Source organism: Watersipora subatra, chromosome 3, assembly GCF_963576615.1.
Source record: "Watersipora subatra chromosome 3, tzWatSuba1.1, whole genome shotgun sequence".
NCBI classification, from domain to species: Eukaryota; Metazoa; Bryozoa; class Gymnolaemata; order Cheilostomatida; family Watersiporidae; genus Watersipora; species Watersipora subatra.
The window spans coordinates 13,149,235-13,175,317 of record NC_088710.1 but is presented as its reverse complement, the minus strand read 5'-3'; the positions used below and the strand labels follow the sequence as shown (position 1 = coordinate 13,175,317).

Sequence of the window (26,083 nt, the reverse complement as noted above, 5' to 3'; positions counted from 1 at the left end):
CTAAAACAACATGTGCTAAAACAATATATATAATGGTCCACGCACACGTGTCTATTCATTCTCTTGAATTTTAATGGACAGATAAGGTTGAGTGCCTGTATCCCGTATTACAGATCGACAGTACATCGTTCAATGTGTCCCACAATCAGCTGCGTCTAGAGCTGAGTTCATATCAGGAATACGATTCTTGTATAGCTTAATTTGGAAAACATTTTTTCTGCGAGATGAAATTATCGCCAATAAAGTAGTATATATATGGACAGTGTAGTATACTTTTTTCTTGTAACTTTGAGTCACTGAGATGCAATGTTGGAAGATTTTTTTCTAGAATGCTCTTGCATTACCCAGCTCTCTAGTGCGTACCCGAGTGACCATGCCACTAGTGGGTTGCTCACTTCCTTTGAGTAAGGAAGTGACGCCTGCCCCCCCCCCCCTCTTCTGTGGCTCTATAGTACATAAATCAGTCTTATCGATGACTGATGCTTCCTTTTATTCATAATGACAATCAATAGAACACGTTTCAAGTAGCCAAAAGAATTATAGTAAATAGCTGTTTTATATTTTTAGTATTGGATCATAATGCCTGCATTATTGTATTGTACTAAAGTTCGACTAAAATGATGAAATCCAAGGTAAATTCCATCGATATGGATTTTGTTTTCTTTCAATTTATTAAATTATGTTTAATTTTATTTACTGAACAGAAATGGTTTTTCTAGAAAATCTGACATTCGTTATTCACTACAATATTTTTTACTCTGTTTCAACTTCTATCAATGTAATTGGTTCATGTAAGTTGAAAAAACCAGTATATATACTTAACCTAAATATACAGTCTATACTCACCTAATTATACAGTATATACTTACCTAATTATACAGTATATACTTACCTAAATATACAGTATATAGCTACTTACTCAAACTGAGCTTTCAAAGAAACTTACTACGAACTGAAGTTTATGGATGTCGTCATTTTATGTAGCGACATTTAGTTCTTTATGGTCAGGTATCGGCTTTTTTATGCCAAATCCCCAACATTCTTTCTGAAAACTGGTGTACAGTCAAACTTTGGCATACAAGGTTAATTTATTCTAAGGTTTTCTTTGCTTATCAAGTTGTTTTTGTTGAAATGAATATATTCTGAAGGATACCATTTTTTTAAGCATTGCACAGCCTTAAAACCTAACAACAAATATTTCAGGTAGTTAGACTATTGCATTAAAACAAATCTATTTTATAAAACTATATAAAAATATTTGAAAACAAATTTAAATTTAAGGAAGTAAAATCAATAAAAAAGTGTTTTCATCATCTTCACTATTAAAGACACGTGAACAGAAGTACAGCCTTGGTTATATTCTAGATGATGGCATGTAGATAGCCGTGGTGATAAAATTTAAAGTCTAACGACTAACATTATAATAACATTGTAATAACTTATTTGTCTAACGACAAAAAAGGAATACAAATTCATTTCGTAAACTTTAAAGTAGCCTAGATATTTTGTATTTTTGTTGCTATATTTTTTTCATTTTGTTTGCATCTACCTTTTCTGGTCTCAACACTCACAGGCTATTTATTTATTTATTTATTTGCATCACTTTCAGTTCCTTCCTCGCTTTAACTACTAGATGCATTCATCGATTCTTCAAATAACTGATCTAAAGATGTTTGCTTATATTTTTCCATAATTTTTGCGACAATTCTAAGAATAACATTGCCTTTTTTTCCTCTCCATCATGGCCACCACTCACACTAGTCTACTAGAGGCAAAAAACAGTGCATGAAGCACTGTTTAATATTACTTCTAACTATGTGGAAGGTGTACTGATTTAAAAAACTGCGTTGTTTTTCAAAAAAATTCAAACATATGCTGGAAATTACTGTTAAGGTGTTGAGTTGAATACTTTCTCAAATTCTACCTGGCAAGTTTAGATGTTTTTGTAGTAAAATGGTGATAAGACAGAGAGCCCACAGAGAGATTCTCAAATTTGGTCCCAGAATCTGCTGCCTCATAGTTGCATTTACATGTACTACAACTAGGCAAGTGCATTGATGCTCTCTGACAAGAAGAATATTACTCTTGCTTTGCATACCACTGTCCTTGACATAAATTTGATCAGTGAACGGTCGATACATTATAGAAGACCAGTAACTACATAGTCATGGGGTAGTTGTCGGTCGGTGAAGGTGGTTAATGCAATAGTTGCAAATCATTTAATCGGTTCTTGTGAAGAGAATATTGCTTATAGCAGAAAGTCAGTTGGCCATAAAAATCTGTTGTGTGACGGAAAGCAATAGATATAGCGAGGACAAGGTTGAAATAACAAGATGTTACACTTAGAACAGGTTTCTGTTCTAAGTGTAACAATCGCAAATGATAGAAATTGTTAAATAATAATATTATTAAGAATATTGAAAAATTCGATTAGCGCAGCGAGCTGTTGTTCATAGAGATGCAGAAATACATGTTCATATCTTCTACATATCAAAATAAATATCGTAACGCCATCAATCCTGGAACACGTTTCAATCAAATAATAGCAGAGACAGGCAACAAACAATCAACGATCATCAAATGAGTTTGTTTATATGTTGCTGTTCTGGAAAAATGTTAGACTCTCATATATTCTGAATATGTCTGTTTTTCAATATGCTTTAAGCCTTTTTGTTGCATTCAAAACGAAACAAGGTGGTGCGATATTGCCCTCGTCGGTTTGAGGGGTTCAGCAATAACAACGAATAGGAAACAACGAATAGGAAACAACGAATAGGAAACAACGAATAGGAAAGAGCTAATTTTCAAATAAAAGAGCGAATTGCAAATGCATGATTTCAAAATCTTGCAATTCACACTATTGACCTTGACATGCTCTGGCAAGGTCATTATTGTTGGTATGGTACTGCTCATTCGCGTGTAGCAAGATGCTTTGGATCGGGTTGAAAAAGATTGATATTATAATTTCTGCATTTTAGTCAAACAGCCTATTGACCTAATATATGTACACAGTAGCTAAGGGTCTGTAGAGATGACATACCGTGAAACTTCTCATTGAACGTAAGAGCGCTCTATTTTTTAACCCTTCCTTTCTAGTAGCGATCAATCGGAGGCGGTGGTCAAATAGAGGCTGGGGGTGTATTTTCAAAAGTCTCATCAGAATTTTGGGAAGATAATTTTAGCCCTGTTACAGGCGAAGCGAACGACTGTCGCCTCTATTTTGCTTTCTTTTTCTGGTGGAGCAATATTAATCCTTTTGGATGCAATGAATCTGCCAACTTACCTCCAACTTGTCAAAGATCTCTTAATAAATATGCATCGAAAAACCGAAAAGTATCTCTACCAGTTGATATCTATTGCTTGCAATTGGCCTGCAATGATAATATAGCCTGTGTCCTTCTTTGCAATTTGTTAGCATTTTCAATTTTTATTTCATTCTAAGTTTGAAGACATATTTTAAATTTATATCTATATTTAACAATGTTGCAAAAAAGCTCATTGCACTCATTAATATGTTTGCTACACTTTGCAGCCAAAACTAGCTTTTTATGTGCGATAGATGTGGAGTTATGAGCATCGATCAATTGTAAGCCGTGTTAAGATAGCTGCAAGGATGCTATTAAATAACATGCTATAAATCTACATATTTATAGGTTATATAATGATAATCAATCAAATGATACAAATATATATTGATGAACATGTGACATAAACGAACCATACTTATATTACATGCAGGGACAAAAATTAATGTTTTTAAAACAAAAGTATTTTCATCATTTGCTCGGATAGCCGCGTTCTGAATGTTGCTTTCTATGGAATGAACATTTTCTAGTTGTCCAATACCTTCCACAATATCTTGTGGCCTCAACTCTTCTTCTGCACTGCTGAACAGTCGATATTAGTGTTCAAACAATTTTTTGGCAGAGCAAAACCTCGCTAAAGCTCGCTAAACGTAAACTTTGGCCCAAAACTTGCAAACGGTTTTTATTTATATGCATGTTCTTCGAAGTATTAAAACTATGTTAAACAAGGAACTACTATTAGCCTGAGATAGTTAGTAATTATTTGTATGGTGTTGCTTTAAAAGTTTATCTACCATCGTAAATTTAAATTGTTTTTTTATATATGTAGGCTACTTTGAAGTAGAAAGACCACGTTAAGCAAGGAACTATTATTATCCTGAGACATATTAATTATTTCTATGGAGTTGCTTTCAAAGGTCATCTACCAATGTAATTTTAAACCATTTTTTGTATAGGTACATGTACTTCGAAGTATTAAGACCGCGTTAAACAAGGGACTACTATTAGTCTGAGACCATTATTGATTATTTCTATGATGCTGCTTTCAAAGTTTTAACGAAGAAAAAGTGAAAAGCTTTGGAGTTGGACAACGAGAAAATTGATTGTTAATAATGTAAACGATTCATTATTAATACGATTTTTGCGGACACGTTTCTACTTATCGTTTGATACTATGGGTTCATAAACATCAGAGATAGTCAAAGTGGCGGTCAAATGGAGGTGGCGTTCAAATAGAGGGTGGCGCTCTATTTTTCAACCCTGCTGTCGTAGTGGTGGTCAAATAGAGGTGGCGTTCAAATAGAGGTGGCGTTCAATTAGAGGTTTTACAGTAATTGTGGTCATATACAGTAGCTAAGGGTCTGTGGAGGTTTCATTGCCCCAGAGAAAGAAAAGATGCCACACATGCCCCTTTCCACCTAGCTTCCCTTTGTTTCTACTTATCTCCTCCATCATATTGATCGCACATACTTTTCCTTTGGCTAGCTTCTGTTAATCTCTCGGGATGTTCTGATGACTATAATGAACATAGGCTTGTGTATCGAATCCTCGGTGTGACCTTTGTCCTCCGCTGCAGCTTGTGTACTCCGGCTCACTCACTTTATCAATCACTCTCTTGCCTGTAGTTATCTCCGAAGGTGGCTCTGCAGACGCTGACCAGCATTGCTGCCAGGTAATGTAGTTTTGTAGGGTGTTGTGTCTTCGTTTATTCACTCTCAGAGCATGTCATACTGCAAAAAGTCTTTTTTTTTCCTTCCCAACTATTTCAGCTATTCCAATATTGACAGTTTGTCTAGTTTACCAGAGGGTATGTGTTGTCTCATCAATCTTCCTAAGTCATTCTTTAGAAGTAGTAACCTCCTTATGCTTGTGAAATGATTTCCACACTGATCTGTTCCTAGTTTAGTTTGAAGTGTTGTTGAACTATGCTACGCATGGTGGTGTGTATCAATCTCTTAGCACCATGTTATGTAGACTAAGCATTCTCATATTATCACCGAATTTCAGTTCATTTGTTAACATAGAAGCATTAATTATTTCAAAAATAGAGCGCAACTGGTTACAGCATTCAGAAAATCAAGCTAACATTGTATAAACACTGGCACATGAAAATAGAGTATGTCGAAACCATCATATGTTGCAGCCAATACTCCTTTTAAAAGCTCAAAAGACAGTTATTCCGCATAACCGCTTTAAGTTTCTACATTTTTTGGACAGTTTCATCCAAACTTCAAGCGCATCTGATTCGTGCCTTCTTGTGCCGAGAACTTGTGTCTGTATCCTGAAAACCACCTTCTTAAACACCTACTTGCAGCCATTTTTTTTCTTTTGGCATTTAAAGCAAAACATCATTTTGTTGATCATTACTAACCTTTACTATAATAAGAGCCGTGTCCGTCTGTCCGAAACAGCCATTGATACTCATTTTAGTAAGATGCGATTGCCTATCTGATTGCGAATGAAAGAGCTCCTGGGCATCACCAGGCATACCGCTAGTTCTGTATGAACTATATGAAGAACTAAATGTTGAAAGATAAATTATGTGTAAGAAACTAAATAAGTAATATTCGGTAAAAACGTTTTTTTATTGTTATTTTACTTGAGACAGCAAAAAGTATAGGTTAGGCAATGTATAGGTTAGAGTTGTTTAGAGTTAAGAGCGGTTTAGAGAAAGTGGTGCACGGTGTAACTCACTCCAACCTACACGAGATAAAGTTCAAGGTAACTTAGTGTATTTATTTTTCTAGTAATTTTATATTTTCAAGTTTCACTTTTAATTTTCACTTCATTTTCACTTTATTATTTCATATGTCGAGAAAAGTATTTGCTGCAATTTTTTGTCGTGTATCAAAAGATTTCTATGCTAACAGATGTGAATAGTGGATAGCGATGCAGCTGTGATGAGAAATAAGGTTTCAGGTGTATCGAGTTACGCGCTATCAGTCGGAGACTTGTTGATCAACTTTTAGAGCGTTTCTTCGTATTATGTTACCTTATTATATCCTCAACTTTTGCCACTAACAACTGGCACTACTGAAATTATATGTAAGTACAATATAAATGTATTCGTGTAGTTAAAAGTGGGTATGCAGTTTCCGAAAATGGCGCACGTATATAGTTGCATGCTTTTGATGGCAAACGTATGGGGCTATCCTCTATGTTGTTAATGGTTGTATGAAATTCTTGTTAGCGTTCATTTTTGTACAAGACATGACCTCAATAGTAATAGTTACAAGAAATTAACATTAGCATTAGAATTGCGATATGGCGGATTGGGAAATACTAGGGAAATACTATCGCCGACAGCTGTTTCTGAAATCAAGTCAGAGTCTGCGAACTGAACATGATATGCGGCATGTAATGTGCTAAAATAAACATCAATCTGGGCTATTAATACTTTACTATGGCATTTAAAAGTCACGACAGGAGAAGCTGTTGCAAAAATTCCAACATTCCTTTCTTCGAAAAGCGTAAAGCAACCTTTGGTCATCAGCTGCGCAACATTAAACTTGCCGAGTCAGACCGTTTCCCAATATATCTGATGTTGCTATTCTTGCTATGTATAAAGTTTCATCGGCGCTAGTACGCTGGTAGTCTCGTGTGCCGTGAGAGATCATAATATGTAATAACTATACGGACAATTATTCTCAGAAGTGGAAGGGTGTTTGAGTGATGCAGATGGTAGTGCGCATGGATGGCAATCTGAATAAACAGGTTTGATTCTCATGCGGTGCGATATTTTTTCCTAACACTCTTATTGTGGCTACAGACGGAGACAACTCTCATTTTAATAAAGGTTAGTAATCACCAACAAAATGATGTTTTTCTTTACATGCCAAAAGAAAAAAGTTACGAAATTTTTGAATGAGTATAAATGTTTTAAAAGTGGGTAATCTAACAGTATTGCGGAGGAGTCGGTATAGTGCATTGAAGGTTGTAGCAACAGAAAGTTCATAAACTGAAACACATGATTGGTGTAGTGTGTTGGTGTTACAGAATAGAAAACTAGGTTTGCCATATGTGCGGAAGGGTAAATACAAATATTTTGGGCATATTTTACGCAGGACTTTAAAACCTGTGACACAAATGTAGAAATAAAAATAATGGGAAATAATATAGTGATATCATAAGTTCTCTAGTCTAATGTAGACATTCTAAAGGCTTATTTACATTGACTATTGCTTTAGGCATACTTGTGCTTGTTATCTCTTTAACCAACGCAGCTATGTATTGCCCGATGAAGTACGAATTAAGGCATTGTTTTCAATTATTTCGTATTTTTGGTTGCACAGCAAATTATCATAGGTCGCAGTCTTATGCTCTTATGCGGTAAAAAAGGAAAAAGCGGGCTCGGTTATAACAGCATTAACCAATACAAACGCATGGTTAGGAAGCATCAATGTGCTGAAGTGTTTGTCTATGCCATGAAAAGTATTTGCTTACAATATTGATGCCGACCATCGGCCTGTAAAGTCATGGTTTATCGTTTAATTATCTGTAGAAAGATTAAAAAATAATCAAATCATCTGTCGGCATTAGTTTTGTTGTGGTCAGTATTCAGTATTACCTGACATTGCAGTGCAGTATATATTCTTTATCAAAATATACAGCTAGATGCAAGTTAACTGGTAGAGTAGATAAAGAACATGAGGCGGGTGAGCATTTATACATATTCATTATAAACTGTATTACGTATAGCCTATATAGTATGTTCCAAGTACATAAGTTAAACTTAGTTCGCCAATCGTAACATGGTACCTGCCGACTTAGGCTAATTTGCACAAGCATGCGTCTAAACATCTCGGCTATATATTCTGAGTATATTTACCGCAACGACCAAAATTTAACGGTGCTTGTCCATATACACTGTCTGGTAAAAATTACACTAAACAACCCTATTAGCCTTTCACATATATTGCATCTATTATTGTGTCGTGTATCATAAATGTGTCCATGGAAAATATTGAGAACTTGAGAAAATATCTATGCACGCAATTCGCCTATTTTAATTTGAACTACAGAATTTCTGATAGAACAACCAATGATTAGTAAAACTTAACTATTAGCAGTGCAAAACACATTTAAATAAAACAACCATGCATTAATAAATAATGAAAAAGTGTAATAGCCAAAAATTAAACACCACTTGCTGTTGGTTATTCGTTTACAATAAATAGATGCAACTCAATACAGAGAGATTGCTAGTTATCGTATGTTCATCCTGGTGTCTCGCAATTTACTACTTGCATGGGATAGTTTTGTAGGAAGTTTCTAGCACATTCTAGAAAAATAGTCTGTTATACAGCCTATTTATTATTAAATAAAGGCAGCAAGCCAGTCTATTTTGTGGTTTGTGAATAGACTGACCTACCACTTATTATTAGCCAAGGAAATTATTATTTTCAATAAAAATTATATATGTATTGCCAGGTTATTATTCTTTAATTTAATTATTTTTTAAATTATTTAGTTTTAAAAACATGCATGTTTTACAGAATAAATTTAAATTTAGCCATACATAGGCTGAGGGAGGACTTAATTTCTGTACGCAATGTGTTCACCAATCTAAATTGTCGATATAACCGCTTATTTGTCGACAACAAAATCGATGGTTTTGTTAGGATGGGCTGAGCTTGTATTTTTACACTTAGTGAGTTGCTTAGCGTAAACCTCCGTCTATACAACTGTTCAAACTACTGCCATGACAAATAAATTAAAAAATCAAACTTCACATTTTAAGACGGTCAAAAGTACAATACATGTATTTGCATAAATAATGAAAACGTGATCAGCCTATTTCGAACAAAATGTTGCAGCGACAAAATAACAGGATTTGAGCCATTAGAATGACTATACCTCTCCGACTCGAGGGCTAATATTGCCTAAAGTGAGGTTTTCTTAAGATCTCATTATCTTGTGGGTGTTACTACGTCTCGCAGGGTTTGGTATGAACAAAGGTGCTTGTGGGCATAGTATGCTTGCGAATGTAATACTTGCTCCTCCGCACTACAGCAATACCTTCTTTTATTCTATTTGATGAACTTGTTGACTCAGTGACAATGGTTTATTGGAAATACAGAGCTGGCTATATTTGTTTTTGCCTTTTGTAAACATTGTCATCACATCAGCAAATGGTGACGTGGCGGGGTAGTGAGTAGAAAATTATATTAAAAGTACGTTTTGTTGATTCTTTGCCTTGACTTTGGCTGTCTAACACTTGGCTATATCCGGACAATTGCCTCCAGACAATTGCTCCTATAGGGTAACTGCTACCTTTTTAAATAATAAACTATAAAAATATTTAAGAAAACGTTATCAAGATTTGAGCAAAAGACTTTGAAAACCGCCATGTGTTAGACTCTTGGAGATTTATAGCATACAATTCACGGCTTTAGTTTCAGACGGGGTAGAGGCCAGTTCTTTATGTTTCACGAACATGCAACCTTCATAAATAAGCTTAATTTTACCTTCAGTTCACTTTAGACGGAATCCATGAGGGAGTATCCTCGTGCATCCGAATACCGATGTAGTCACTATCAGTAAATAAAGGGACAATAAAATAAATTGTCCATGGGGAGGGGGCAATTTCAAGCCCCCTTCTTCAGTGGACAATTTATTTTATTAAATAAATTGGCTTGGCATCCGGTCATTACCCAAAAAGTCACATACTTATCAATAAGATTATTAGTGCCCGGTTGCTATGAAAATATGTTTAGTCCTTTATTTTCTTCCATCATTTGTCTGTCTGAATTACAAATTCATTTCATTAGTCTAGCACTTTCTATTTATTGTCATCGCTGAACGATATGACTGACGCGGACAATTTCACACCCTCTTGTTTTAAATGAACAAAAACGGCTCAAAACTATGAAAAACTGACATAGTCAAAATATATGAAAATAGAATGTTACTAGAAGACCATTCTAAGAAGAGTCCACTGTTTTTACACAGCAACAACATATAAAAACAACTTACTATATGGCCTTTGACCTTTTCTGTCTCATTGCTACTATTTGATTGAAACATGGTTCATTGTGAGTAAGTGAAATGCGCTGATCATTTTCAGGATGGATAATTATGATATTATTATTGGTATGGTGTTTATTGTTTATGTATAGAAGCGATATAACAAACATGCTTTCTTTGTCATCCCGGTTGATTCTTGCACACCCCAACCTCCCCCTTTGCAAACAACAGGCCCCCTCCATTGGACCGACATTTAGGTAGCAATGGCAAGAATATTTGTACTAATAAGTTCTGTTCATATCATACCTTCATGCCAGTCTGAGTCTGTACTTAGAATTTACACTCTTCTCAAGTATATTATTACTCCAAAAAATTGAGATGGGAATTTAAGAGCTGCTTTGCAATGGGAGTATGATTCAGTTCCAAATCATTTGTCTATCTGCGTCAATCCAGTGTTCAGATGATTTTACCTCTGCTGTATTTTATAACGTGGTCAGATATGTACTGCTATACACATTTATATACGCAGTTTATTCTAGTATGGTATGACGATATGTTGTTTAAAGTCTTGCTGAGATTCTCATCAAGGCCAGAAAAAAACCAAACAATTTATAATTTTGTTTTTTGACACTAAATGATTTCAACTAGCCCTGTAGAGTTGTGTCCCTTTGACTTTGCTAACAAGATAGAAACTATAAAAATGAACAGTCTTATGTTATTAATAGATGTCAGGGTAGACTGGGCTCCAATGCTACCAACTATATAACACTGCTAGTAATTATTTGTGAGTAACAGAGCTCAAGGTGTAACATGTTAGAATTGCCAATAATTACTAAACGAATATCAGTAAACCTTTTTAGTTTCTTGTTGACACAACCTTTAAATTAGCATTTTCATGATTTAACCTGAGCTCTGTGGTGGAATACGTTTTTATTTTTGTGTATTTTCATAAACAAAATTGTTTTATTTTTATTATTTTATTTTGATGTTTAAATGTGTTGTTGTACTTTAATAATGATTGTTTAATATTTTGGTCTCCAGCTTATAATTTTTTTAAGAAAAACCTAATTTGCATCAATTGTGAATTCCCTACTGTTGCCTCTCTCTGGACTAAGGGTAATTTCATAAAAAGGTTTATCTAAAAGCTGTCATCTTTCATTAGCCTTGCGAGTTACATTACTGTCTGCAGCCTTTATGAACCTCTATGAACGCTATTACTGCAGTTGGATCTGAGCCCTGTCGGACGCCTCGAACTGCAGATCAGGTTCTACTCGGAGACGAGTCCACCATCGGCAGAGAAGGATAGAGAGATGAGTGTCGCTGAGAAGAGGAACACTGGTGGTATTGCCAGACGCCAGGGAGCCGTGAAGCACGCTAAGCTTCATGAGGTTAAAGATCACCAGTTTATTGCCACTTTTTTCCGCCAGCCTGTGTTTTGTTCCTTCTGTTCCGAATTCATGTGGTGAGTGAATATTGCTTGGTACGCTGGAGCTTGTACCCAACTACTCTGGTGACATGTTTAGCAGGTGGTTATGCTTAGAAAGGGTAGGGTTGTAGTGGTAAGCACTGCTCTCTATAAAATAAATATGCAGCTTTTATGAAGTACTCTTTGCAGGAGTACCCTTTGCCCTTGACAATCATTGGAGTTATTTGCTCTTGGCCTTAATAAAAGTTAGCCTTAACTTAAATAAGGGTGCAAGATCTTTAGAACTCTATAAGAGTTGTTAGCTCTTTGACCTTGCTAGGAGTTATTAATCCTTTGACCCTTTGAGGCTGTCATATGCCTACAGATAACTCCACAGTTGGAACAAAAGGTTGGAAATCTGAGTATAAAATAAGTTTCAAGGTGGATGTAAAAAAGTTTTAGCTTCCATCTTTATAAAATTTATTTAGTTTAAATGGCTACAAAAGCCAGTAGTTGTTCGCTCTTTCTTAAAACGTGAGTACAGTAGACGCTCCTATAACGTAAATAATTCGTTCCAGGAACGTTTACGTTAGAGGAAATTTACGTTGTAAGAACATTAAAATACATGTAAATTGCCTAATCCGTTCCAAGATTTTTCCAAACTCACCCAATTGGTCATGCAAAAACAGTAAACTTTATTTAACTCTTTTAATTTGTGAGCTGTACCGTAACTGCAAAATTATTGGTTTGCATCAACAACTTTTCTCATTTTATAATCAATCTCACTGGTTTTATAGACCATGATTGAGGTAAATTTACAACAAGTTGATAGGAACTGCACATATTCGATGTTTGTTTACAATAATTTGCTTATTTTTCTAAACGGCAAAGTCTATTTTGCAAAGAAAAGCTAATAACAAATATTTTGTACGCCTACAATAAAGCAAAACAACAATATTTTTTACTATAAAAGCAGTTCTACCTGTTCTTCGTCTATTACTATCCATGGGTCAAGGCTAGGATAAAGATAATTGTCGACGATACTCCAACTCATGACAATAAGACTGGTAGACCGACACTGTAACACCTACACTTACCTATCGATTTGTATTTATGAACCATTGCGCAGCTATCCTAGTCACCTTTTTGTCTACACATTTAACGATCTATTACGACAAACTAGAATGTCACGAAAGTACGCTATTTTATAGTTACTTTTTTACTAGAATGTCATAAATAGTACGCTAAGCGCACGGCATTTTTTCTTCCGCAAGTGCGGCGAAATAAACTAATATTCAAATCGATGTTGAAAACTCGTCTGACTTGACCCTTTAGGTTATATGGAATTTTTGCCTAGTAGGAACTAGGAAGCGAAAACTTCACATACTTTATGTACGTTATCTGGAATGTACGTTATAGGAGCGTCTACTGTATTGATGCAAACTCACCACTAATTCTATTATGGTTTAGTAAACTACACTGAACATGTTGCTGATAGAACAAGAGAAACTCTTATACGAAACGAGTTTGTGTTGAGAACGTCTCACTGTTGTCATCTTGCCATAAGTCAAGATTGTCATATTTGCTCTACTTTTTGCACTGTAGATAACATGTTAACTGTTTATACATAAAAGAGAGTTCAGCAATATGTCGGTTACTCTACCGTGGTTATTTGCAATATTATTCTGAGGGTTCTGCAGTGACTCAGTATAATGTCGCAAGTATTGGTTTCTTTTGTGGGACTAGAATAAAGTGTACTCATTCTGTGAGCCTACAACTGCATTGCTACTAGGAAAAAGTGTTACGATAGTTATGTGTTACCTAACTATGTGATGCTCCGTTGCAGGGGCCTGAATAAACAGGGCTATAAATGCAAGAGTGAGTATTCTGTAGATTTATTCCACGTAAATCATTTTAGACTATCTGTTTATTACATTTGTGTCTGCATATCATTGAAATTAAAAAGTGTTTCAGGTTCGTGACACGTTTTGTCTGTTGATAGCATGCTGTTGTGCTGTGCATAAGAAATGCCATGTTAAAGTGCTGCACCAGTGCCCAGGCAATGCCAAGGATAGCAGAGAAACTAAAATGATAACAGAAAGAATGGGCATCAATATACCTCACCGGTAGGTTGTATAGTCTTGATGTACAACATGTACAGTACAGATGTACAGTCTTCTATGCAAGAAGTTATTTTATGTTAAGAGGAGAGATAATTCCTATATCTCTATAAGTGTAGTGATTTGATGTAGAGCTATTTTCTTTACACTTAGCAATTACATCATGAGACCTATCTGTCTATATACTTATAAAACTTTGATCATATGGTAATCTTTTTTGCTAAAAGGTTGCTTTGCGTAGGGCTCGATCTCGTGACATTCAGCGTAGGATACCAACACTCTACCAACTGCGCTAAGCTGACAGCCTTCAGGTTCTCGCAGAATATTCTGTACTATAATAAGACTGATGTTCCGTGACGTTAAAAATTCTCGCCTGATGGAAGCTCCATGCGTTACCTAACGTTAACAGTTGTTAGTGGCAAAAGTTGTGAGGATATAAAAAGGAAACAGAATGTGAAGAAACAATCTAAAAGTTGACCAGCCAATCACCGAGTGATAGTTCGTATCTAGATACACCTGAAATCTTATTTCTCATCACAGCTGCATTTCCATGTACTATTGACAATTGTTAGCTTAAAAATATTGTGATATACAATATAAAAATTCAGCAAATATTTGGTCTCCACACACATTGTTTCCAGCATACGATGTCCAAAGTTTTGCGAAACATTCTCATTTTATGAGTGAAAATGGAGAAGCTGGTAAATATTAAAAATAAAACTTGAGAAACTATAAAGATATATACACTAAGTCACCTTTAAAGTAGTAAGTTAGAGCAAGTCACACCATGCATAACTTCCTCCTATACCATGGACTATCCACATCTATCAGTATAGAAATCTTTTGATATATAACATATATCTTCTTTATAAGATGTAGGAACACAAACCTGACTTCGTAATGTCTTACCACATCTGACTACATGTGGTTGATCCACTGGCATATTGTAAATATCGTTTGCTTTCCACAAAAGAGTCACGTTTGTTTCTACGTTTCTGAATTTCAATTTCTTAACATCTCAGTCTTATGTATTCAGGAGCTATTTGCTGTCACATTGTAAGACATTTATTAAATTCTCAGCATCCAAATATCTTACATTATCACTATTTTAACGGAGTTGTACCAAAACTTTTTAAAATCAACTTCAGGGTAGACAACTTCACACTAGTTTGGAGTTTACATCTGCTAAATACTCTTGTGTCAATACACGCTCACCATTTCAATATTTGAAGTTGTCATAAAACCTTTGTTTATGTCAACTCACGGTGACATATTGATGAAAATGTTGTAGCGCTCTTTAGCCTTGTTTCCTATGATGTGCGATGGTGTGCTCTCTTTAGCTTTGTTTCCTATGATGTGGATGTTGTGCCTGACATGTGGGTGCTATAAAATAGACAGCATCTTAAGCTCTGCTCATCTTGCCACGTCAAGTTCAACTGAGTCAACATTTTTTATGGTGTTGTACCATGTACGACGTCATATAACTTTTCAAAATGACTGTTCCAGGCTTGATGAATGTCTCTTTTACCCATGAAACAAAGAAAAACCAGGTTTTACTGAACCAAATATCTTTTAGCATAAATCTGCAGATGACAACCTCGCACGCTCCTGTAAATTACAAAAACCTCCTGTAACACCGAGGTCTAGTTTAATTGTTAAAATTCGTGTTTTATTACTATCTCGTTGAAGTAAGTTTTTTTGTGCTCACTAATATTTGTATAACTCAGAGCGCTCATGTCTCAAACCATTAACTACGAGCTCGTGTGCAAGAAGCTGGTGCATTTGCTATTCTGATGTAAGTTGTCTTACTATGCAGGTTCAAGATACACAACTACCTGACTCCAACATTCTGTGACCACTGCGGTATGCTCCTTGTTGGGCTCATCAAACAGGGCCTCAAGTGTGAAAGTAGGTAACACGTCCAGTGATATTACTTAATCCAGTGTGTGTTCTAGATGTGCACGCTCAAACTCTCATTCAGTGTTTGTGTATAATTATCTATGCACTATTGTATTGTCGAAGCTGTTCTAGATCATTGCATAATGCTAGTGCAGTGGTGTCTTATATATGAAATAGTTAAAATAAGATCTCGTGTTGCCTTTATAGCCTTATGCATTGTTTATGATTTTTATCTGCAATACTGTTAATCGTTATAATAGTGGTAAGTGTGATAATCTTTGCTATAATAAGGGTCGTGTCCATCTGTTCGAGCAAGGGATTTAGGTTGGAAAAAAGATTGTATCGTGCAGGATTTGAACTCGCGACCACCTAAAATAATCGTTCATTTTCATGTATTTTAGTATAGTTGTGCACACACTTATTCTCTTGGTTTTATTGACACACATGACGGTCTCTCACGGCGCACAGGACTACCAGAGTGCTAGTAACTATAACAGTAGCCACATTAGCTTGTCTGCGAGATTAGGATGTTATGATCCCATAATTTCCGCAGCTGCATTCTCTCCCTACACCTAACCCACACTATCATAGATTGAGAGCTAAACAATACTTTATTTTGACCCTCTGACCTTCACATAAACAGTGGATATTTTATCTAGAAAATCTATCTGTACTTGAAACAGCCAAAATAAAAGCTAATACCAGTTTTAAAGACATTTTTTATTTCGTATTTATACCTTGCAGCTTTTGTAAACTGCTCTTTTCATTATCATACGCTAAACATGGCTACACACTATCTAAGTTGACATGCTCTGCACTTTTCCTGCAGCTTGTGGTGTCAACAGTCACAAGAAATGTGAGAAGCTGATGGGAAACTTATGTGGAGTCAACCAGAAGCTGCTCTCTGATGCTCTAGGGGCTATTAAGACCAAAGGAAAAGTTTCTAAACTTGACCCGGTAAATAGATTTGTCCTCTCTTTCCTTTTTGTCTTATTCGTTAAAGGCTGGTTCACACTATGTCGGCATTGTACTCTCGGCTATTATTCTTCTATTGTGTGCACCGTAATGTTATGGCATCATCGAGGCAGCTCTGATACGTCGGGAAATATTTCATCTATCAAGAATTCCCGAAAGTTTGCCGAACATTCATGAAAGACTCCTATGTATACCACTTCGGCGATGATGATCGATGATGATGATCGCGAATTGCTTGATCTATATTTTCTTCTATGGCAGTTGATGCTGGACTAGTATTTCCAGTATTTCTAGTATATATTAGTATAATGAGAATGGTATGCTGCGGACTATCTGCTGATGTAAATGCGTATGAGTTTGTGTTATGTGAACATTTTTATCATAGACGATCACCAAAGTATTGAGAGATTAACACTGGCATACAGCGTTTATAGCATGAACCAGCCTTTAGGAGTAAATTACAAGTTAGCTTGCAGTGGGACAATAACACTACTGTTAAATCTGGCTGTACCATTTGATTTGTTTGCAGACAATGTCGATGTCTAAGATGGCTTTGTTGCCGAATGAAGAAGAGGAGGAGGAAGATGAAGAATATCAGGCCATTTATGAGCCACTGTGGGATGCCATAGGGCTGCCTCCTGACAAAGACGAACATGGAAAACCCATTCCTGCTCCTCGTCCAATAAAGTATAAGATAGACGATTTTGTATTTCTCAAGGTTCTAGGAAAGGGTAGCTTTGGAAAGGTATTTACTCATTTCTTATTAATATGTAATGTGGTACTTGCTTGTGGCTGTCATGGCTATTATTGTATTATACATGCGCTGTCATGGGAGTGCTACATGATCTAAATAGGAGTTGTTTCCTCTTACATCATATAATTATTTTACGAGAAAAAATAACTCCCACAAAACTGAAGTTGTGTTCATGTAGGATCTTAGACCCTACTGCAATTTTTCGAGTTTTCAAAGGAATTTTCGATGCCAAAAATATCGGACAAAATCTACTAGATTGAGTTTAGCATCTGATAGAATAAACTAGTCATCTACACTACTATAATTGTTTCTATGGATCTGCGTGCCTCCCCTCGTCATTTAGACTTTAAATTTAGATTTCTCATATAATTTATTTCCTGAGTTAGTTCAAAAGGTGTTATTGAAACATGGAATAAACTAATTGCTAAATATTAGTTTTAAACTCTTAAATATCATAGATAGATCATTTGCTTGAGTCGGAGAGAATGTCATTTTCTCCAAAGCCCTGTGTTATGCGTTAAAACTAGAGGTTGACGAGTTCTAAAAATCACCAGAATATTCGATATAGTCAGGTGTGAGATAAATCGCCATTACATGATTATATCGTTTATATGATTGTCAATAACGTTCTAAATGGTGGCGATTTCAAAATCGTCTACCTTAAAAATTGCTACCAAACAATTAAATCGCCATATCGTGAAGCTCTATTTACAACACATCTTTGCTGTTCGTGAAATATGTTATTATTATTTGTCAGCCTATCATATGGTCAACATTATCAGTACTCTTATTGTTGTATTGCCTCATTCAGAGGTCAGTTTTACTTCTCAATAGAATGGTTATGGTTCTTCCTTAAATAAATTGATAGGTAGTTTCTGTCAGCAGTTGTACTGATTGCCATAGACAAGGTTCAATGTCTGAAGGCCATACAAAATACGCTCATTTAAAACTGTTCAAACCTTTTTCCTGTTTGTTTACACGGCGCTGAGGATGTGGCAGCAGTGATTATATTTGTTTGATAAATAAAGGACGTTGTTTTGTCACTAGCGAGCAGCAAATCAGCTTTTCTTGGCTGACCAAGTACAATGCACCTTCAGGATACGATTTTAATCCATTCCTGGGTTGGCATCGTATGGTGAAACAATTGTATGGAGGGGTGTAGAAATCATATAGTAATTATATAATGCAAACATCATCTGGTAAAAATCATCATTTTTTATACAAGTACTGTACATATTAAAAACTTGTTACAAAATAGTATGTTAACCTTAGTAACTATAGTTACCTGCAGTGACTTGAGTATATTTAGTGTATTTATTGGTTACGCTCTGCATTAAAATGTAACGTTGCAACACCTTATGTGCAGTACGTACCGTAGAGAGTTCTTACCTTCAAGACAGACTTACTTATAACAAAAGCTTTGAATTCACTTTAAATAAGTTTAGCATACTAAACACACACTTGAAGGTAAGTTTTAGATTTTATTTTTAACTATTTCACTGAATGTGTATAAAATATACCCAGATTTTCCATTATGCGAATCTGCCCAAAGGTAATAAGAACTTCATTGTTTCTCGACTTTTTTTGTGGATTTGGATACTTGAAGTCAATAAAATTATGTGTGAAAGCATGTTTGTGTAGACATTTTTTGCCAGAAGATACTGCACAAGTTGACTGGTAGTTCAATTTTTTATAGGGTGCCATACTCGCCATGTTTAATACGGCATTAGTGATTCCAATTCTATTTAACTTGCAGTGGCTGATACCAAATACCAAGTATGTGTAACTGCAACAGATATTGGCTTAGCTGAACATAAACAATAGAATGAGGTCTTTAAGAATTGTAAGCTTTTATATATTGCCAAAGTTACTGTTAATAAATTCACTGTGAGATCATCAGGGATTTTTTGCTTTTTACTATAACGAAATAAATTGCTGCACTCACCGGTTGTATGAGTGTTTAGTTGTGTTCTTTTTGCCATTCGCAATAACCTTGCTTTTCTGGACAGGTCATGATGGCCGAGCTAAAAGGGAAAAACCAATTCTATGCAATAAAAGCCTTGAAGAAAGACGTGGTACTCGAAGATGATGACATCGATTGCACGATGGTCGAGAGGAGGGTCCTAGCCCTCGGCTGCAACAATCCCTATCTAACGCATCTCCACAGCACATTCCAGTCTAAGGTATTGTTATACCTTCCTTGTTTATTGTCCATTTCTGTTATTGCTCATGTCTGCCCTGTCAGCCTCCGTTGTGAGACTAAAGGTTTCTGTATCTATATAATAGAAGCCTTGGTAACTCTTTTTCTTACTCATCTGGAGAGTATTTCACTTATTGAACTTTTTACAGAACCTGTGTTATTTGTGAACTGTCTTCAGTATGTTCATTCTCCTTTCAAGTAGTTACAGTTCTTTTCTAAACTACCACTACAGTTGGATGATTGATTGGTTGATTGATTTGTTATCTTCTGAGAGCATACTAGCATGAATCTATCAACAGAGTTCAATTTAAGTGTCACTTTCCTAAGCAATTATTCTTATATTGGCATGGCTTCTTAAAATTTCCTTTTTCTTACGCTAATTATTCCCGTCTGACCACAATGCACTTTTTAATTTAGTGTTTTCCTAGCCTATGTTCTCCATAACTCGCATTCCTTCCTGGTGTGTGATGCTCTCTATTGTTAGTTTCTTGCCATGTCTCTCTCACTCTGTTTTAGACTCATCTCTTTTTTGTAATGGAGTATCTCAATGGCGGAGATCTCATGTTCCACATTCAAAATGCCGGACACTTTGATTTGGAGAGAAGCAGGTTAGTTGATAAAAGCCTCCTATTATCAGTTTTGGACAATATACAGTCAGCTAGTAAAAGTTATTCATGGCATTGAAGTCAAGGCTACACTCGCTGACACATTCTGCAATAGCAGCTGTTTTGTTATCTTATCTGTTCATCAGTAGAGTATCTTCTTTGAGCTGTTAAAATTAGCAAAAGGCAAATGTTCTCGTTTGACAAATAATTTAGTTAAAGTGTTTGAACTTTAAAAGTTCTCACGCATCAATGATAGTAACATAGAACTGACCTACTTCTTGTTTCTCGAGCACAACTATCTTTTGATGTCTAATAGGTAGCATGTGATTATAATCAAAAATTTACTTAGACAAGTGTTTCAAAAGTAGAATAAAGGCGTATTCCTTTTTCCGACTGCTATTATTAGCATCTTTCAAGCCATGTAGTTTTAATGGCGCCCGGCAAACATTGCACTATTTAAAGTACTGGACATCATCGTCAAATAGCACCAGCACAAGAGTGTGTGAAACTCTGAAATGATTTTCCATGTTTCAAGTGTTGCGTGGTTGTTTTGAACCACATAAACCACAGAACATCTGAGGCGCTGCACATCATCAGGTTAAGCTGACTTAGTATGATGGAAAGCACTTGCACCGTCATATCATTGCTCTTGTTTATTGATTATCAAAATCACTGATATCATATTCCCATGTGTTCACACGCAAGAGACTAGCATGCTCAAAACCTCACTGCGTCAACAGAATACATTTCACAAGCCACTGAATAATGGATCACGGGAGGGTTTGTTTAAATGGAGACAATTTTGTAACAGATGTTGATTCAAAGATTCTCATTTTAGAATGAGGAAACTTGTGTGTGCTGTTATCGCCAGCAGCACACTATATATATCAGCATTATTTCATGATTGCTCAGCATTTTAGAGCATTACAACTACATGATGATGAATATTGCCTCTTTCATAAGAGAGCGAATATTGGAATATTGCATAAGGCTTTTTACACTGATTCACTGAATCTATTGTTAGAAAAAGGGGAGTTTCACAGGAAATGCATTGTATCTGCCATCGTATTAGTGATTGTTTCATCATGTTATGGATGAAGGTGAAATTGATTTGTGGTGGTTGATCAGTCTTTCATGGCTGTGGATTAGGGCTATGTTACGAAATTCTCACCAATCGCTTTACAATTTTCAGTTCATAGTTAGTTTGCCTGTTTTTGTTGTGTTTTTTGTTCCACAATGTCAGTGACTAACCTTCATATCAGCAAGTCACTAATCATCAGAGTCGTGTGAAGGCACGGAACTGAATGGATGCTTTGAATACCAGCTCACTTGTTTTTGAAATGAAAGGGTTTCTCCGGATGTCCTATATATATTCTTGAGGTGTATGCGTGACAGATGATAAAAATACTTATCGTGGAATTGGTGCTCAACAACCATTAGTGTAGTCTTATGTGTATTCATAAACTCAGAGTTATCTTCTCTATATTACTCGTTCCTTTAAGTGATGACCCGCAAATGAATCCAATCCAAAAAATCTTTCACATTCACTGAATGAAATTTTTGTACATCAAACATTTAGCTATTATAGACTACACACATTAACTATTTATAAAAATCTCGGGCTATGACTTGCTGATGCATTGACGGACACGGCGCTTAGCCACTTTTAAAGTACCCGAGGCTAACCTAACTCATTTATTGTGTATCCTTATGTAACCCAATCAAGACCAAAACTACCATAAATTTTTTACCATTGTGAAAGGGTCTTAGTTTGGAATCCAATATTATGCTTCAACTATACTTTACCCCACTTCATCGACTCCCCACCCCATCTATACCCCACCTCATCTATACCTTACCCCATCTATGCCCTGTCCTACTATACCCTACCGCATCTATACCTCACCTCATCTATGTCTTGCCCTATCTATACCCTACCCCATCTATACTCACCCCGTCTATACTCACCCCATCTATACCTTCTCCATCTATACCCTACCATATCTATACCCTACCCCATCTATACTCACCCCGTCTATACTCACCCCGTCTATACTCACCCCATCTATACCTTCTCCATCTATACCCTACCATATCTATACCCTACCCCATCTTTACTCACCCCATCTATACTCACCCCATCTATACTTACCCCATCTATGCCGCACCCCTTCTATTATACCCTACCCCATCTATACCCAACCCCATCTATACCCAACCCCACCTGTGTATCCCTAATGCATAGAGAATCCGACAGAACTAATACTATAAATAGAACATTTATAAATAAAACAAAGATAATAGTAGTAAATGGAATTTACATGAACATTTTTCTTGGCAAGAGAAAAAATGTGAATATACTTATAAAACCAGTTCTCATACATCTTCCAAGCCGCTGCAAGCAGCATGTGAGGCCGCGTGAGAAGCATGCCAATTATGAAAAGAAGCACACACACACCTAAGCATGGCTTATCGTGAAATCATCTGTTCAATTGAATCGACTTCCTCTTCGTTGGGTGCAAGTACTATGCCTTCTGCGATTCTTGGTATTCATTGCAATTATCACACTCAATCGCTGGCAAGAGATAATAACTAACTTTTTACCTCCACTTGAAAGGTTTTTATCAAAGGTCATGCATTTGATTAAGGTTTATTCAGCACCAGTGATCATCATTTACAATAAATTCATGTGTGGAATAGTAAACCAATGGATTTAAGAGTCGAGCTAAATTCATGGCTTTTCAAGCAACAAGCCGGTGCGTGTGAACAGTTGTGTTAACATCGCAATGCATGCTATCGTTGCGATGCATCTGTAAACCATGCGAGAACTTTTGAGATGCAATGATAGCAGTTACGGTTTAGTTCCGTTATGTCACATCTTGCATAGCATCTGTTTAGTTGCAATCGACCAGATTGCAAAATGTCAAGAATTCTTAAGTACCCTAATTTTTGTAATCTCCAGGTTCTACGCTGCCGAGATTACCTGCGGTCTCCAGTTTCTACATAAAAAGAATATTGTGTACCGGGATCTCAAGCTAGACAATGTGCTGCTCGATAAAGATGGACATATAAAGATCGCTGACTTTGGCATGTGCAAGGAAGGCATCTTTGGTAGCAGCAAGTGCTCAACCTTCTGCGGAACACCCGACTACATCGCTCCTGAGGTAGTTTCTTCCGTATTCTGTTAGCACGACCTAGTTTTCTCAAATTATAATAAAGCTGAAGAGCTAAAGTTAACTCACTGTTAGTTTAGCTCTATTTGAGGACACGATGTCGGTCACGATATACTTAATAAAACAAAAAGTTTAATTTTATTCGCTGTTGCAAATGTTGGAGTTTTACAAAATTCTTGAGTAAAGTAAAGCTGCTATGATTTTCCGATGATGTTATGTAATAGAAGTTTTTTATAAAAGTAGTATGATTAAACAAGTGTCATTAGCTGTTTGCATAAAACTTTATTTTCCTGAATAATTTGCAGTGGAAGCGAGCTGGTAGCGGTATAGGCGGTCATAGAGTATTCATGCCATTACCGAAAAGCATCACAGAAGCTAAAAAACTTGTTTCAAAATACTTATACATTAGCGTAACAAATAAAAGCAAGTTTTAAAATATATATCTCTCTCTCTCTTGCAGTCGATCTTTTCGACAATGACTGCCTAATAGTTTCAGCTTTATCACTGACTTCCACTGGTTTCTTAAATTAAATGAGCTACAGCTGGTATTATGAGAGCCTTTTTGGTAAAATTCTGCTTTTGGACTGGGTTATTATTTGGCAAGCTAGATGAAGCTTCCAATTTCGTAAGCTTCAGTTGGGGCAGGAGAAGTAACCAAAGGCCAAAAGCTTGCAACCGAAGAAGATCAGCAATGGCTGATTGGGTTTAGCTAGGTGTCACCAAAGGACTTGAGAACTGCCCAATTAGGTTGAGTTAGGTGTCACCAAAGCTTGCATTTGATTGGACAGCATATTATTAGTGAATGTACTATATAATATACATTTTGTATTAACAAACGATTAATTTAGTCAAGAGTCAGATCACATCAAATGGACCAGAAGACAATAAATACCGTAGAACTTTTATTTGAACACCATGGAGCTCTGTTTTTCAACCCTTCCCTTAGAATAGCGCTTTGTTAGAGGTGGTGTTCAAATAAGGGGTAGCTTTGTATTTTTCAAACACCTCTCCAGAATATTGAGAAGATAAGTTTAACCCTTTCACAGGCAAATTAAATGTCGCTTATGTTTTGCACTCCTGCGGGCAGAGCGACATTAAGCCTTTGAGTGGAAGAGATTCGCTAAATTATCTTCAACTTGTTGTAGATCTGTAAATAAATATGTATGGGGAAGATGATACATGGCTCTACCAGTTGATATCTATTGCTTGCAGTTAGCCTACGATGATTATATAGTCTTCGTTTGCAGACTATATGATCATCCTATATTCATTTTAAATTTGTCGAAATTCATTTGAAGACATATTTTCATTTTATAACTATATTTAACAAGGTCGCATAAAAACTAATTGCACTCATTGATATGTTTGCTACAGATTGCAGCCAGAGTGAGCTTTTTATGTGCAATAGAAGAGGAGGTGCGAGTGTCGATCCATTATAAGCCAAGTTCATATTACCGCAATGATGCTATCTAATAATATGCTTATAAATCTGCACATTTATAAGTTATAGAATAATAATAATCATCTATCAAATGCTACAAATATATATTCAAGACTAAGTGACATAAATAAACCATACTTGTAATACATTTAGAAGCAAAAACAACTTAATTTTGGTTTTAACATTTTAAAACCAAAATTAACATTTTGAAAACGAAAATATTAGCATCAGTTGCTCAGCCGGTTGCGTTTTAATTGTTGTTTTCGATTGGAAACCTTTCCATATTATTCTCGCTGTTCAATACCTTCCACGGTGTCTTCTTACCTCAACTCTTCCTCTGCACAGCTGAGCTAGTCAATATTGGCGCCCAAACAATTTTTTAGCTGAGCAAAGCTTTTACGCGGTACACTTTAGAATACATGTATGCACGCTTGCGCGAATAAAGAGAAGCTTTATGTAATCATGATAGCCTCAAAATTTTAGCCTCATACTACTTAGTAGCACAGATTCCATGGTGAATGCAGAAACCTTTTTCACATACATCAAAGTAACAAGACTGCATTAAAAAAAAAGAAATACTATTAGCCTGATACATCTACTAATTATTTCTGTGGAGTTGCATTCAAAGTTTTAACGAAAAAAAGATACATCTACATCTATCGTTAAGACTTGGAGTTGAAAAACCGCCTTCAATATGAACAGAAACAACGAACAATTTAATTGTTATTGATATAATCCAGTCATTATTAGTACGGTTTTGTGGACACTTTTCTGCTGGTTACTCGCTATTATGGTTTCGTAAAGGTTAAAGAATGTCTAAGGGGCGTTCAAATAGAGGTGGCATTCAATTAAAGGGTGGCGCGCTATTTTTTAATCCTTCTCCCATAGTGGGGCTCAAATAGAGGTAGTGTTCCAAAAAAGTTGGCGCTCAAATAGAGGTGGCTTTCAAATAAAGGTGGCTTTAAAATACAGGTTTTAGTTTTTTTCAATTCAGATCTGACAAGTTGTTTTTCTTATAAACTTAGGTTTCTTTCACTGCATTCTGTGTACTTTGCGAACTCCGGCTTCGTCACCAGCCTCAGCAACTGAGTCAACACTTAGTGTACCCTTAAGTGGCGGTGCATGCCAACTCTCAGGTTTACCCATGCCCCGCTCGTATCGTTCTTAGAGCTTCCTTCCCTTTGGCCCACTTTTCACATCCTTTCCCACACTCCCTTTGGAATAATCAGGTTTCTGCTTC

The 26,083-nt window shown here is 36.0% G+C and overlaps 1 protein-coding gene across 2 annotated transcripts in view; it reads left to right on the top strand.

The window, feature by feature from the left end:
- Positions 1-26,083, top strand: part of LOC137391813 (protein kinase C delta type-like) — a 57,082-nt gene that overhangs the window by 17,503 nt on the left and 13,496 nt on the right. For both annotated transcript variants that reach the window (XM_068078348.1, XM_068078347.1), the window contains exons 4-12: positions 11,495-11,733; positions 13,523-13,554; positions 13,679-13,802; positions 15,613-15,704; positions 16,525-16,652; positions 17,200-17,415; positions 19,434-19,607; positions 20,141-20,232; positions 23,192-23,393. In XM_068078348.1, the coding sequence (XP_067934449.1) occupies positions 11,495-11,733; positions 13,523-13,554; positions 13,679-13,802; positions 15,613-15,704; positions 16,525-16,652; positions 17,200-17,415; positions 19,434-19,607; positions 20,141-20,232; positions 23,192-23,393 (1,299 nt within the window). The remainder of the gene's footprint in view (positions 1-11,494; positions 11,734-13,522; positions 13,555-13,678; positions 13,803-15,612; positions 15,705-16,524; positions 16,653-17,199; positions 17,416-19,433; positions 19,608-20,140; positions 20,233-23,191; positions 23,394-26,083) is intronic.